The sequence below is a fragment of the Oryza glaberrima genome, chromosome 9, assembly GCF_000147395.1.
Source record: "Oryza glaberrima chromosome 9, OglaRS2, whole genome shotgun sequence".
Lineage (NCBI taxonomy): Eukaryota > Viridiplantae > Streptophyta > Magnoliopsida > Poales > Poaceae > Oryza > Oryza glaberrima.
In genome coordinates this window covers 19,562,732-19,577,736 of record NC_068334.1, presented here as the reverse complement: position 1 = coordinate 19,577,736, position 15,005 = coordinate 19,562,732, and the positions used below count along the sequence as shown (strand labels likewise).

The window sequence follows — 15,005 nt, the reverse complement described above, 5'->3', positions numbered from 1 at the left end:
CTTCGAATCGACATCCCCTGGTAGTGGAGTTGAGAGTTTCAGACAAGCAAAGCGCCGTGACTGACTGACTGTCAAAGCTACTCCGTACCACATAAAAAAAAAAGAACTCAACGAACGGAGTGTTATGAGTCGACATTGAAACACCTACAATGATTTCAATCTCAATATATGTTAAAATATTTTTTTGGAGATGTTCAAAAAATAATATGCATATGTGTCTTTACATATGAGTGTGTGTACGTGTATATAAGTGTGTGTTTCTGTACTAAATTTTGAGAGAGAGAAAACTAAATTTGGCGCCACATTATGCAGCTCTCAAACAAAGACTACGTGCACATTATTGCCCAAGGCTACCAGCAGGAGCAAGGAAGACGGGGACATCAGAGCTCGGATCGACCAGACGTTGATCTACCGGACCTGATATTTCCTTGTCTGAAAAATCGCTGTCAAGCAGGCTCATGAGCCGACTTGTCTTCTCTGATCCCAATTCGCAGCTACCGATACCAAGTTACCAACACAGGAGCACACTACTTCTTCTGTCTCAAAATCAAAATGTTGTATTTAGGATGAGATTTAGATAAATCCTAAACAAATTCTGTCCAGATTTTTTTAGAATGTGTAAAATTCTTCCTCTGTTTTATATTGTAAGACTTTCTAACATTATCCATATTCATATGTGTCTAAATTCATTAGCATCTATATAAATGTAGTCAATGATAGAAAGATTTACATTGTGAAAAGGAGGAAATAAATTGCAACATTTTCTGACGGAGAAAGCATATCTACGCGATATCGTTGCAGCTCACAATTATCTGAATCATCAATTCTCGAGGTGGAGAAAAATCCAAATCCTTTTGCTTGAAGTAGTATGTATCACTACGTCTTCCTCGCCGCCGTTGCGCTCTTCGCCGTCGTCGGCTACGGGGTCAAGAACAGTCGCCGTCGGTTCCGTTTCTCGGCCACCTGCATCTCTTGGGCCCGCTCCGGCACCGCTCGTTGCACGAGCTGCACCTCCGGTACGGCACCGACGGCGGCCTGCTCCTACTCCTGCTCCGCCTGCAGCTCGGGCGGCGGCGGACGCTGGTCGTGTCCACGGCGGCGGACGCTGGTCGTGTCCACGGCGGCCGCGGCGGCGGATTTGTAACAACGGTCTTCAACGACAACAGTTCCAAAAATTTTGTGGTCATTTGTTCGTGTTCCATCCATCGACAAATTTGCTGACAATGAGGTCAGATACAACAATGGAGTAGGAGTACATTGCACCACTCTGATCAGAGCAGATGAGAAACACTCGTAGCAGCATACTACTACGACTGATCACCGTGTCACTGACCAGATACAATGCATCTACGACTAGCAGAACGGACGACGAGCCCACGACAACAAACTATCTTTTCGCGTAGGCTTATATTTATCAGTCAAATTTTTAATTTTTAACTTTAAATTTGGAACCGATTTTAAAGATTTTTCATCGAAGCTTATTTTTCCGCCTTTGTTTTTAAAAAAATTGGAACCATGCCATTATAATATTGTAAAATTTAAGATATGCCATCCTGACCCACATGTTATTGACTCATGTGGGTCCTACATGTCATTGAGATACCGATGGCATATTTCAAACTTCACAGAATTATAATGACATGGTTCCAATTTACCTTTCTTTTAATTGTTAAGAACACGTATATAAAAGTTTTATCGGAGTTGCTAGAAATATGGCGCCATATGCTACAGTCGATTTTTTTCAGCCACTTACACAGTAGTTACACCTCATTTACACCCCACTTACATATGTAATTAGTATGTAATTTTCGAATTTACATATGTAATTTTAGTACTTACATATGTAATTTAGGGACTTACAATGTAAATACATGTCGACTATTTTTTGATAAAAAATATGGCGCCATAAATATAGCTACACCCAAGTTTTATTCACCAAATACATTTCGTTTGTAAATATGTCTAGGCAAGCGGCGCCTTGCGCTTGGGGACAAGGCGGAGCGGGACGCGCAGCGGCGTGGTCAGCCCGGGCGCCTCGCTCATGTCCAGCTCCCCCGCGCGCATGCCGGCGGGGAGCTCCCAGTCGAAGTGGTGCAGGAGGGCGACCAGCGCCATCTCCAGCACCGGCACGGCGAAGCTGATGCCGGGGCAGATCCGCCGGCCGGCGCCGAACGGGACGAGCTGGTAGTCGTTCCCCCGGAAGTCCACCGCCGGTCCGCCGGCCAAGAACCGCTCCGGCCGGAACTCCTCCGGCGAGCCCCACGCCGCGGGGTCCCTCCCGATCGCCCACGCGTTGACGAACAGCGACGTCCTCGCCGGGATCTCGTACCCCTGCACGGCCGCCGCCGCCGTCGACTCGTGCGGGACGAGGATCGGGGCCGGCGGGTGCAGCCGGAGCACCTCCTTCACCACCGCCTTCATGTACTCCATGCCGCCCACCTCCGCCTCCGTGATGGCCGGCTTCCCGCCGGCCGCTCGAGCGATCTCGTCCTGCAGCTTCGCCATCACCCGCGGGTTCGCCGCGAGCTCCGCCATGGTCCATTCCAGCGTCACCGACGTCGTCTCGGTTGCGGCGGCGATCAAATCCTGCAGAATTTTAAACGCAAGAATCGAGAGATTAATTTGATGAAAATTTGTTGAGAGAGTAGTTTGGATGAGAATGATTTGATAGCTTAGATCATCACCACGACGCGGCTCTTGACGTGAGTGTCCGTGAGCTCGGTGTCTTCTTCTTTCAGACGCAGCAAGACGTCTATGAAATCCTCCTCACCTGCTCCGATGTCCTCTCGCTTCTTCTTCTTCTTCTCCGCGTGCTCCGCCATTATCGGCGAGAGGAACTTGTCCCACTCCTCCATCGAGGCGTCATACTGCTTCTCGAGCCCCGTAGCCCACCTCACCGCCTTCGCCGCCATGCCCGGCAGCAGGTCGTCGGCCTGGACCCCGGCCACCAGCGACGTGGCGTTCCCGAGCAGCTGCTTCAGCTTCTCCGCCGTCGTGCCCGCGGCGCCGGTCGCCGCGCGCGTCACCACCGCGTTGGTATAGCTGTACAGGAGGTCCCTCAGCTCCACGGCGCCCCCGTCCGCCGCGGCATCGGCGGCGCGGCGGGTCGCGGCGACGAGCGCCGCCGCCTCGGCGGCCCGCACGGGTGCGAACGCCTCGACGCGCCGCGGCGAGAGGGCGTGGACGACGGCCGTCTTCTTCGCCCGGCGCCACTGCTCCCCGAACGGCGCGAAGGTGATGTTCTTGGAGCCGTACGACAGCTTGTGCGCCGCCGCGACGAGCGGGCGGGAGGCGAAGGCGAGGTCGTGGTTCCTGTACAGGTCCGCCGCGGCGGCCGCCGTGGACACGACCAGCGTCCGGCGCCGCCCGAGCTGCAGGAGGAGCAGGCCGCCGTCGGTGCCGTACCGGAGGTGCAGCTCGTGCAACGAGCGGTGCAGGAGCGGGCCCAAGAGATGCAGGTGGCCGAGAAACGGGACCGACGGCGGCGATGGCGGGAGCTTGGCGCTTCGACGGCGTCGGTTCTTGACCCCGTAGCCGACGACGGCGAGGAGCGCAACGGCGGCGAGGAAGACGTAGTGGTACATCCTAATCCTACTCCAAGAAAAAAGATAGGAATTTTCTCCACCGCGATAATTGATGAGTCACTGGTTGTTGTATAAATATGGAGTATAATTAATGGGAGCGTATCCTATGCACACATGCCCTCGCGTGTACACACCGTATACACCAATTAAAAATTATCACAAAAAATTCTAGGAAAATTCATATATGTACTTTCAATAGTATTACATCTATGTGCAAAGTCGCATCTTCAAATTCATTCTACATAGAGAATAACAAAAAAGATAAAATTCTGACAAAATTACAACCTTAAAACTGTCAGATTTTTTGTTTTTTTTGTTACGGCTAAAATATAATGAATTTGACGTTAAGATTTTAACCTTAGGTGTAATACAATTGAAAGTATGTGTATGATTTTTTCTAGATTTTTTGGTGACATTTTTTAGTTGGTGTGCACGTGTGTATACGTGAGGGCCTGTGTGCATAGGATATGTTGCCATAATTAATAGTACTAAATTTCATCTAATTAAGGTATAATAGTCTACCTCTCCTTTCCAAAAAAAAAAGACATAATCCTTAATATGAATCTGATCATATATGTGTCTAAATTCGTAGCAAGAATCTGTCTTTTTAGATAGAGTTGTACTCTCTCCGTTCCAAAATAAGTATAATTTTAATGTATAACCGTTCGTCTTATTTAATTTTTTTATGATTAGTATTTTTGTTGTTATTAGATGATAAAACATAAATAGTAGTTTATACGTGACTATTTGTTTTTAAAATTTTCTCATAAAATTTTTAAATAAAATTTTTAAATAAGATAATGGGTAAATGTTGAACACAATCTATTATATTATTAAAGGAATAGAAAAGGAAGTCTCCACGTTCGCTCTCATGGCCTAGAAATTCTCACATTAATGGGAGAAAAAGAAAAAGTAGAGTCCATATAAAAATACAATTTAGAAATAGCTGAAATTCGGAATTAAAAAATAAGGAAAATTAGAAGAGGAGACTAGAGTCCATATAGAAATACAATTTAGAATATTAGAAGTAGAGTATAGAGTCCATATAGAAATACAATTAGGAAATAATAGAAATTCGGAATTAAAAATAAGAAATATTAGAAGTAGAGTATAGAGTCCATATAGAAATATAAATAAGAAAAAAAAATAGAAATTTGGAATTAAAAAATAAGGAATATTAGAAATAGAGTATAGAGTCCATATTGGAATTTAAAACTAACTAAAATTTAGAATAAAAAGGAGCCTCCACGTTCACTCTCATGGCCTAGAAATTCTCACATTAATCGGAGAAAAAGAAAAAGCAGAGTCTATAGAAATACAATTTAGAAATAGCGGAAATTTGGAATTAAAAAAATAAGGAATATTAGAAGAGGAGACTAGAGTGGTTATTACACATTAGTAGTTTCGTAAAGTTATTGTAAAATTTAAAATTACGTTGTCATTGTAATATATTTTAATAATATAATGAGAAAACATATATGTTATTATATGAGAGAAAATATAATAGTCTGACAAAGAATTAGGATCAAAAAAGTCGGCTAGTGAGATGGCCTGACAGCGATTTTTCTACAGAGCGAAATATCTTGTCAAGTTGTCGGTACTAGCTGTGAATTCGGCTCTGAAATTCCTCTTCTTGGCTGGTACAGTGGTAGAGTACTCCACTCCACTAGCTATGGGCAATAATGTGCACGGTAGTCAGCAACGGAGGAGATATTTAGAATTAGAGGTGAAAAGTTTTAACGTATCACATCAGATATTATAAAGGTTAGTGTATAAAATATTCAGGTACTAATAAAAAAACTAATTATAGAATCCATCGGTAAACCACGAGACGAATTTATTAAGCTTAATCAATCCGTCATTAGCACATGTTTACTGTAACAACACATTATCAAATCGTGGAGTAATTAGACTTAAAAGATTTGTCTCGTAAATTAGTCATAATCTATATAATAAATTATTTTTTAGACTATATTTAATATTTATATATGTGTTTAAATATTCGAGATATGACATGATGTAAAGTTTTAGCGTGGCAAAGTGCGAGGTGCATGCCCGCAAAATTGAGTAGGAGCATTTGTTTTTCCTCTTCTGATGTGGTACTACACAGGAGTAGCTTTGACAGTCATATTCTCACAGATGATTTGCTTGACTGAAGTTCTGCACGGTAAACGACACGACTGATGGTAGCGGCCCAGTTTGGGGAAAGTCCTACTTGAGCTGAGTTAGTCTACTTTACCTCCCTCATCTTTTGCCTTTGATCGAACCATATCCCTCAATCGTAAAATCGGGTATAACGTCTCTCCAACTTAAAAACTGGTGCGAACTGCCTTCTCTGCTGGTTTGGGAAACAGTTTCAGTTGACGTGATAGGTGGGACCCACATGTCAGCGACTTCCGCCTCATCATCTTCATCGCCTCTCTCTACTCTCTCCTCTCTTCCCAATTCCTCTTCCTCCTCTCTCACCTTCCAACCACTCGCAACCACCAGGATGTGTTGTCGTAGCCGCAACAACAGTCTATCGCCATAGAGTAGTGACCTAGTAGCAGCTCTCAGTGTCACAGCTACCATGTGCTAGGGATTCAAGACGATCTTATAATATAATAGATTATTACAAACTTGAAAATTGGTTATTTTTAAAGAACCTTCTACATAATTTTTTTATGAAAAAAACATTAACAGTTTGGGAAGTGTGATCATGGTAAAAACAAATTTTGCCAAAGCAAAACATGAGGCCTTAAGAGTGTCTACATTACTGCATAGCGTAATAGTTCTTCAGCTTTCACTTGGTTCTGTGATCTTCAGCTGTTGCTTTCACACATAGATTGCGTGTGTGGAATCACTCCGAACTTGAACTTTATAAGACGACATGTTTGATGAGTCATTTGATCATGAAGTTTTGGAGCATTTTCTGAATACCATCATCACTCATCAGAGAATCTACAGTTGGATGGCTACTTGCAGCTCGGTGCCTATTATGGTTATGTTGGATTTGTCTACATCAGGTCTGGTTCGTATGAGGCCATGCAGAAGCCCGTTTGGTTGCCGGCCTGCGCCAGCCCGAGAACCAGGACGAGACGATGCAAGATAGCCACCGAGTCAGGCTGTGCAGAAACTTAAGTGCTTGTCTGAATATCGGACATATCACCACCGGGGCATGTGCAACATCTACAAGAACCTATGATGTTGATGAAATCTCGCTATGTTCAGGGTTACTATAAAAAAAGCTTTTCATTGGCGGCCATATCATATTTTCGCTGACAGCCGGACCAACCGCCAACAACCAAATGCCAATAAAAATAGATAGAGTATTTTCACAAGCATGAATTAATCGCGTGCGAAAATATATATCCACTGTCAGATACCTAAAGAACACAACCAGTAAAAATCATCCTTCCTAGGCAGGACATTTAATCTACCCGCCATGAAAAAAAAACTTTTGGCACAAAAAAAATTCAGTAGATCCAAAATTGTTCGTCCCCAAAACAAAAATCCCTTGCCAAATTCATCACAAACATCATATAATCCATCCAACATATTCATTCGCAAAACTCATAACCCATTCACAAATTAAACTCTCAATTCATTAATAAATCACAATTTCATCACAAAGAGGGAGATCACATAGAGGAGCACGAAAAAAATCCATGACCAGTGAGAGCTGAGCTAGATATGGATCTAGATCGTCGAAGAAGGAGTGAGGGAGGTTGGTGGGGAGGGGGGGGGGGGGGGGGGGGGGGAGGGGCCGAAGCTTGATCTGGATCCTCCTTGTCGCCCTACATTAGGTGTGCAATAATCTACAACTTGTTGTTTTTTTATGCTTAATACACGTGAAATGAGAAGCTACCCATTGCAACCAGATCAACCAATCAAATTGTTCTGCATCTAGGGATGAGCCAAACCGGGTTCATCGGAGGAGTAGTAAGCCCCGGCGCCTCGGCCATATCTAGATCTTGCACGTCCATGCCATCAGGGAGCTCCCAATCGAAGTGGTACAACAAGCTAGCGATCGCCATCTCCAATCCTGGCAATGCTAAGATGATGCCAGGGCACAACCTCCGGCCAGCCCCAAACGGTATGAACTTATAGTCGTTGCCCCTGAAATCCACGGCACTGCCCATAAACCGCTCTGGTCTAAACTCATCCGGTGTGTCCCACGCCGCAGGGTCCCTCCCGATCGCCCACACGTTGATGAAGGCGATGGTCTTGGCCGGAATATGGTAGCCTTGGATGGTGGTCGGCACCGTTGAGTGGTGTGGGATGAGAAGCGGCGCTGGTGGGTGTAGCCGGAGTACCTCCTTGATGACTGCTTTTAGGTAGTCCAATTTGGTTAGGTCCTCTTCTGTGACGGTTGGTTTGGAGCCAGTGACTTGTATGATCTCGTTTTGTAGCTTGGACATCACCTGCGTGTTTCGAATCAGCTCCGTCATGATCCATTCTAGGGTCACGAATGAGGTATCGGTAGCTGCACCCATAATGTCCTGCAAAAAGATTAAAAAGAATTTTGTATTCAGTTTGAATTTAGAAAAAAAAAGACCCTTTTTTACCCATAAGGTATCGGAAGTAGATTCTCTCACGTTACTATTTACTGTGACTACCACATGTCAGCCACCAAATCAGTGGGAAGTTACGTCAGAGGATCTCAATCCTAAGGTATCAGCAGCTGCACCGAAACATCGGTTCCCAAACATTTGTTTTCCTTACCAATCGGGGAAAAATATGAGTTTTTTATTGTGCCCGTAAGTATCAACATCTACACCAAAAATTTGTAAACTAAATGAAAGTCTAAGATTTGCCACGTTATTATGATAAAGTTCTTACTCCTAGTAATAAAGAATTTACTCACGGTTAAATTTGAAAATAAAATTTTTACTTACAGTTTTATTACTCGTGCTGACGTAGATAATCTTATGCTTTCAAATTTTACGATAGTTTTCAGTTTTGCACTGTATATTTTCCCCCATAATCCTTTACCTGCCACGTGGGTTTATCGCCAGGTACAGTAGCGGAAAGAAACAACTCACTATATTGACTTTTAAAAATTTTAAATCTCAGTAAATTTTGTTCGGTCTTTCTCTCATCCCTACATATGGCATTCAAAACCCTGGGTTTTTGTAAAACAAAACTCGGACATTCGATGCTGGACAATGGATATATCTTCAAAAAATGGTGGATTTTTTTCGTTACCTTGATAATAGCCTTGACGTTATCCTCCGCGAGCTCGAGGCCGCCGGCGGCGGCGGCGCCTTGTCTCCTCAGTCGCAGGAGCACGTCGACGAAGTCCTCCTCCTCGCCCTCCGCCTTCTCGTCGTCGTGCGCCGCCAGGATCTCGCCCAGGAACCTGTCCGACTCGTCGGCCATGTCGTCTAGCTTCTTGTTCAGGCCCGTCAGCTTCCTCGCCGCCCACCCCGCCGCCTCCGGCAGCCGGTCCACCCACTGGAACCCGGCGAGCAGCTCCGACGTGTCCGCCATCATCTTCCTGAACCTCTCCGCCGTCGCGCCGCTGCCGCCGGCAGCCACGCGGGTGATGACCCCGTTCGTGTAGGCGTACAGGAGCTCCCTGAGCTGGACGGCCCGCGCCGCCTCCGCGGCGCGGCGAGCGCGGGCGACGAGCGCGGCGGCCTCGGCGGCGCGGGCGGGCGCGGCGAGCGCCGCGGCGCGGCGAGGGGAGAGGAGGTGCGCCACGGCCAGCTTCTTGGTGCGGCGCCACGCGTCGCCGAGCGGCGCGAAGGACATGTTGCGCCCGCCGTAGAAGAGCCTCTCGGCGCTGTGCGACGGCGGCCGGGAGGCGAAGGCGAGGTCGTGGCCCCTGTACAGGTCGGCGGCGGCGGCCGCCGTGGACACGACCAGCGCCCCCGCACGGCCCAGGCGGAGGAACATGAGGCCCCCGTCGCTGCCGTAGCGGCGGTGCAGGGCGTCCAACGAGCGGTGCGGGAGCTCCCCGACGAGGTGGAGGTGGCCAACGAACGGAAGCGACGGCGGCGACGGCGGAAGCTTCCCCTTTCCAAGATTCTTGATCGCGGCGACGACGACGACGACGAACACGAGCAACGCTGCAGCGACGACGACGTACGATGACATCTTGGTGGATTTTGCCACAAAGGTTTGGATTTTTACTCTGAATAGCTTGGTGCTTATAAATCAATCAGAGCACAATGCATTCCATGTCCTTGTAACCAATCAACACGGTGGCTGGTGGTGGCTATCAGATCGATTGCGAGTCTGGAATATTCTATGATAGATGTTTTTTTTTTCTCCAAATTGGATTTTTGTAGAACCACATGTTTGATGAACTCTTTTGCCATGTAGTTGGGGATATTTTCTGAAGATCATCATAAATCATCTCCAGTTGGATGGCTGCTTTCTGGCTATAGTGCACGTATGTTTGTGAGTTGTGTCAGGTTGATCTAGAATTACATTCAGAAATACTTCCTTTGCATTTTCCTGACGAATTGAAAAGCTATCGTAACCATACATGTCAAATATTTGCGTTATCAAGCACCAGCATTTTGTGCTGTGAAGTTCCAAAATACTCTGTACTGTTTACAGTCAAACACCTTTCTTATAATTTTTCAGGTAAGAGAACCTTTCATATAAAACACAAAGTACAGGTTTCTTCAATACCACCTGTATTAGTGCAGTAAAATTGCACTTTGACACACCCACACAAAATTCAGTGCAAACCCAAAAACAGAAGAGAAAAGAAGAGAACATGGGAAGAAGCTCTCATTATTGTATAGACCCCCATGCTTTTCAATCCAATCCTATGAATAGGCAGTGCCATCTTAACACAAACCTACTTCTTACATTTTCCCCTATTTATAACTTCTGTCCCTCATCTATATCTACATGCCAAATTATTCAATCTCAATGCCTGACATGGCCTTGGCCTGGATCAGGATTGCCAACAAGGTAAGCAAGAACTCCTACCAATGGAGCATTGATGTAGGTAGTTGGTTCAGATTTCCTGAAATCGGCACGGTCATCCTCATAAACATCATCCTCCCCAGGCCCCCCAACAACTGCGCCAATTAACGGGTTTGGGTTCGGGCTAGATGAATTGTAGTAAGGCGTGCCGTCGTTGCACGCAATGCGCTGGGGATGGCTCTTGATCGAAGGCAACGATGATCCTCGATGGTGTATCCGTTGAGGATACCGATCGCCGTACCCGACCATGTATGACATTTTCATCGGGTTATCTCCTAATATATAATCAGCCTGCAAATAAGTAAATAAGTACAATATAATGTTCAGAGTTTAGTTAGTCAATGTTCCTGCACTTCATATTTGGATGTTATGTAGGACAATTCAGTAGTCGCTCCCTCCAATATAATTACTTTTGGATCTTGACATAATCTTTGTGATGCTACTTTGACAAAAAGCTATTTTAAATAAAAAGAGTTGCATATTATGACAGTTTGTTTAATGATAAGTCTAGTAACATCATTCTTACATAATCAGTTTATAATCTTTTTTATTAATAATTAAAGTTTAACATGCTTGACTTAGCATTATTTCAAAAGTTAGTTATATTTTGGGATGGAGGTACTACCTGCTTTCTGGCTAGCTGCTGAAGAGTGGCAGGACCAACCGAAACATTTCCACAGTTGACAGTGCGCGAGGAATTGGAGAGGTACTTGGCATAAGTCAGGAGCAGGAACGAAATGGATGTAACATGCTGCATGTTGCTGCCTCCAGGCTTGTAGATCATGCCCCCGGGCGTGTACGTGATGTGCGGAGACGACGACTCCGGAATCAGTGTGCAGATGAATCCATCTGCAAACTCCTTGTAGGATTGCAGAGATAGCACCTCGCCATCTATGAACTCCTGTAACCAAATTTGGAACCCATTTTCTCTTTGTGTCAGCTACTGATGTTTCTCTGAATTTGTTGCAGCTGCAGAAGGTGTGTTCAGAAACTGGAGGAGATTGATGGAGGCAAACCTTGGAGACAAGGACATTGATGCCGGCATGCTTGTTGTCCCAGCCGAATTCGTTGGTGCTATCCTCTGCTCCAAGGGTCTTGCCGTTGTTCTGAATGTAGTCGAGGTAGGTGCCTTCCTTGGAGGCTCTCCGTAGCCATGCTGCTCCCCACAGCAGCTCATCCTGCCAAGAATTTTCAGTCGTGTGAACTTTGAGATTTTTATTCACCCCCCCCCCCCCCCCAAAAAAACAAAAAAAAAAACTATGTGATCAATTATGAGCTTCTGATGGTTGTGAAGTTCTAATTCTGGAGTTCGTAACAACAGCATTTGACGGGTTCAGTTTTTTTTTTTTTCCAGAAATACTAGAAAACGCTATTACCGTTGTAACGGTTTAGTTTATGTTTGATGGATAAGGTATCAGGTTTGATACCTCTGTGTATCATGTATTTGTGTACCAGATATGAAACGTAATAGATTATGATGACATCAGCATTGTACCTATATACTAGAACTCGAGTATCATTTTTTTTAGAGAAGGGTTTTTACCCAGCCTTTACATCCAATCGGATATATGCAACCGATTATGATGACATCAACATTGTAACTATTTACTAGAACTCGAGTATCATTTTTTTAGAGAAGGGTTTTTACTCGGCCTCTACATCCAATCGGATATATGCAGTCATTTTATATTAGAAACTTAGCCTATCAAATAGGAAACTTAGCCCTTAAATAACTCAATCTAAAATTCGTTCATATGGAGATTTGAACTCAAGACCTTGGGGTGTTACTCAGATCACTACAACCACTAAGCTACATGCCCTTTCGCAACTCGAGCATCATGTCACACTGTTCTCCGGCCAACTTGTTTTTCAGGTGAAATGACGGCTTCAGTTTCACATATGCCTATTCCATGAAACCATGTCGCAACAGTTGCTTTTGCCCCAAAGCTCATAAATAGATTAGCCCTGTGAACAACCTGAATTTGTGGAGTTTCAGAAATAGAAACTTTAATGTTCCCGGACTAGATAATTGTTTACCCCTTCATTTTGGAAAGAAATTATCGTGTATTCCTAGTTTAATATCCCTGTAAAATAGCATTTACATGTACAATGGTTGTCAATAGTGGTCTCTTAGCGTTGCTAATTAGGAATACTTGTTGATGTGGAAGAAAGAGAAAGAGGAGAGACAAAACATTGTTGTCATGCATAACAACGGCTTAACAACGATTCTTAATCACTACAATATGGAAATATGGTTGCATGAGGGTAAAAAAATAGAAAGAATATTAATAAATAAATATTTTTTGAGTTAATGATTAGAGTTTTTATCGTTTCAACTGTTGTAAAGATACAGTCTCTAAATAATCTTATATTGTTTAAGAAACCATACTCGTCTCTACCATTAAATATGCCCTTCTTTCTTTTTTTTTTCCTTGACCTTACCTACTGGAATTCTCATGCTAAACTTATAAAGACGTGCAATGTCAGCTGGTACTCCATGAAGCAAGGCACCAAAGCTGCTTTGTTTCTTCTGAACAGTTTATTTATCGTTTATTTTTATATGCGAGAGATATCTAAGCAGCGTTTCAGTTTTGATGCCAACTACTGAATTGCCAGAGCAGCAGCTAGCATTGCAGCAACAGCATGCAAAGCTTTTTGTTTCTAGTGACAAATTAAAGCAGCAAAACACAAAAAAACTGAAGAAATTTAAGAACAAGACAAGAATTACCCTGACCTGATATCCATCGAAGTCGCAGTAGAACGGGCAGCCGCCGGCCCTGAGCTCCGGGTCGTCGCTGTACGCGCCCTTGTGTTCGTCCGCGAACTCGAACCCTCTCCTGGCGCCGGCGAGCAGCCGCGCGGCGTACGCCGGGTCGTCGTCGCGGAACACCATCGACGCCGCGGCCAGCGCCGCCGCCGTCTCCCCGGCCACGTCCGACCCCGGCCTCGCCGCGCTGATGTTGTACACCGTCCTCGCTGTGTCCATGTCCTCCGGCCGCTCCCAGCACCCGTGGTCCTTCGTTGGGTCGCCCACCTGCATTGCCATCGACGCCGCGCTCACATGGTCGTCGCCGTCGACGAGGAAGACGACGGTGCGCAGTGCAATGTGTTTGTGTGTGTGCTTGCCTGAATGAAGATGACGCCGGGGTGGGAGATGGTCTTGAGGAGGTAGTCGGTGGCCCAGCGGACGGCGTCGGCGGCGTGGGCGCGCTCCGCGGGCGGCATGGCGTCGCCGAACTCGACGACGCCCCACGCCAGCATCGTGGCGGTGAACGCCATCGGGAAGCCGAACTTGACGTTGTCGCCGGCGTCGTAGTACCCGCCCTCCAGGTCGACGCCCGCCGCGCCGCCGTCCGACACCGCCGAGTCCCCTCGCCACGCCGCGCGCTGCCCCGCCGCCGGCAGCCGCCCCGACCGCTGCCCCTCGAAGAACAGGATCGACTTGGCCAGCGCGTCGCCGTAGTCATGCCCCGCCGCCGACGGCGCCACGAGCGCCACTAGCAAGCAGCAGCACACTAGCAGGACACGCACGCGCGAGCGGCGGCGGCGCACGGGAGCCGAGAGGAGCGCCATGTCGTCGAACACTCGCCGCCTCACTAGAGCATGCACGTGACGTGAGCACACTGAGATAGCTATAGCTCTCGTGGGCCTTCGTATTTATAGCACGCATTCTTCACTAGCCAGCAAACGGCAAGCTTAGCTCACGGCTGGATTATGGCTCCAGATATATACGTAATTAACACAGATACTATATTCTGATATGCAATTATGTACGGGATTTTTATATAGAGAAATAATAAATGCTTTACTAAATTCGTCTCAAAATATAAATTGGAAATATATGTATATGTCTAGATATATATATGACTAAAAGTTAGAAATATATATGTCTAAATACATAGTAAGAAATTATTACATTTCCAAATATATGTGTCCAGATACAGAACGAGAGGCAAAGTGAGTGTAACTCAACTGACTATGTTTCTAGAGGTGGAAACTGTCTATCCAACTGTTCAAATTTTAGACCTGACATAGGTGCTCGCATTTACAGCTATTTTTTAAAAAAAAATGGTAACTGACGTTTCTATTGACAACAAGTCGTCTGTAGTGAGTAGTGACTTCATGAATCTCAAAATTTATCGGACCAATATTTGAAAGCGCTCACAGGGATAGAGCGTGCGTGTTGTGTGCTCATATGAGTGGTGAGCGTGCACATGCTTATATAAGTGTATGCGTTTTGTACTTTGTTTTTTTAAAAAAATGGAACAAGAAGTAGTTGTATCTTCGGATGGGGGTACAAGTTATGCTGATATGTCCTAATTATTACTCCCTTCGTATTATAATGTATGACACCATTGATTTTTGAACAACGTTTGACCATTCGTCTTATTTAAATTTTTTGTGCAAATATAAAATATTTATGTCATGCTTAAAGAATAAATATGATAAATCAAGTCACGATAAAATAAATGATAATTACATAAATTTTTTAAT

At 45.3% G+C, this 15,005-nt stretch overlaps 3 protein-coding genes across 3 annotated transcripts; all 3 read right to left on the bottom strand.

The window, feature by feature from the left end:
* Positions 1 to 1,782: 1,782 nt before the first annotated feature.
* On the bottom strand, positions 1,783 to 3,648 carry LOC127784129 (cytochrome P450 71A1-like). The gene is made up of 2 exons (XM_052311321.1): positions 2,685 to 3,648; positions 1,783 to 2,586 (listed from the first exon to the last, which is right to left on the bottom strand). Exons 1-2 carry the CDS (start codon positions 3,582 to 3,584, stop codon positions 1,963 to 1,965), a joined length of 1,524 nt encoding a protein of 507 aa, XP_052167281.1. The 5' UTR covers positions 3,585 to 3,648; the 3' UTR covers positions 1,783 to 1,962.
* Positions 3,649 to 7,329: 3,681 nt separating this feature from the next.
* On the bottom strand, positions 7,330 to 9,883 carry LOC127785441 (cytochrome P450 71A1-like). The gene is made up of 2 exons (XM_052312893.1): positions 8,772 to 9,883; positions 7,330 to 8,065 (listed from the first exon to the last, which is right to left on the bottom strand). The coding sequence occupies exons 1-2, from the start codon at positions 9,663 to 9,665 to the stop codon at positions 7,454 to 7,456; spliced, it is 1,506 nt and encodes a 501-aa protein (XP_052168853.1). The 5' UTR covers positions 9,666 to 9,883; the 3' UTR covers positions 7,330 to 7,453.
* A 192-nt stretch (positions 9,884 to 10,075) lies between these two features.
* LOC127785440 (endoglucanase 23) lies at positions 10,076 to 14,133 on the bottom strand. Its single transcript, XM_052312892.1, has 5 exons — positions 13,638 to 14,133; positions 13,246 to 13,545; positions 11,528 to 11,689; positions 11,137 to 11,412; positions 10,076 to 10,802 (listed from the first exon to the last, which is right to left on the bottom strand). The coding sequence occupies exons 1-5, from the start codon at positions 14,082 to 14,084 to the stop codon at positions 10,452 to 10,454; spliced, it is 1,536 nt and encodes a 511-aa protein (XP_052168852.1). The 5' UTR covers positions 14,085 to 14,133; the 3' UTR covers positions 10,076 to 10,451.
* Between the last annotated feature and the right edge of the window lie 872 nt (positions 14,134 to 15,005).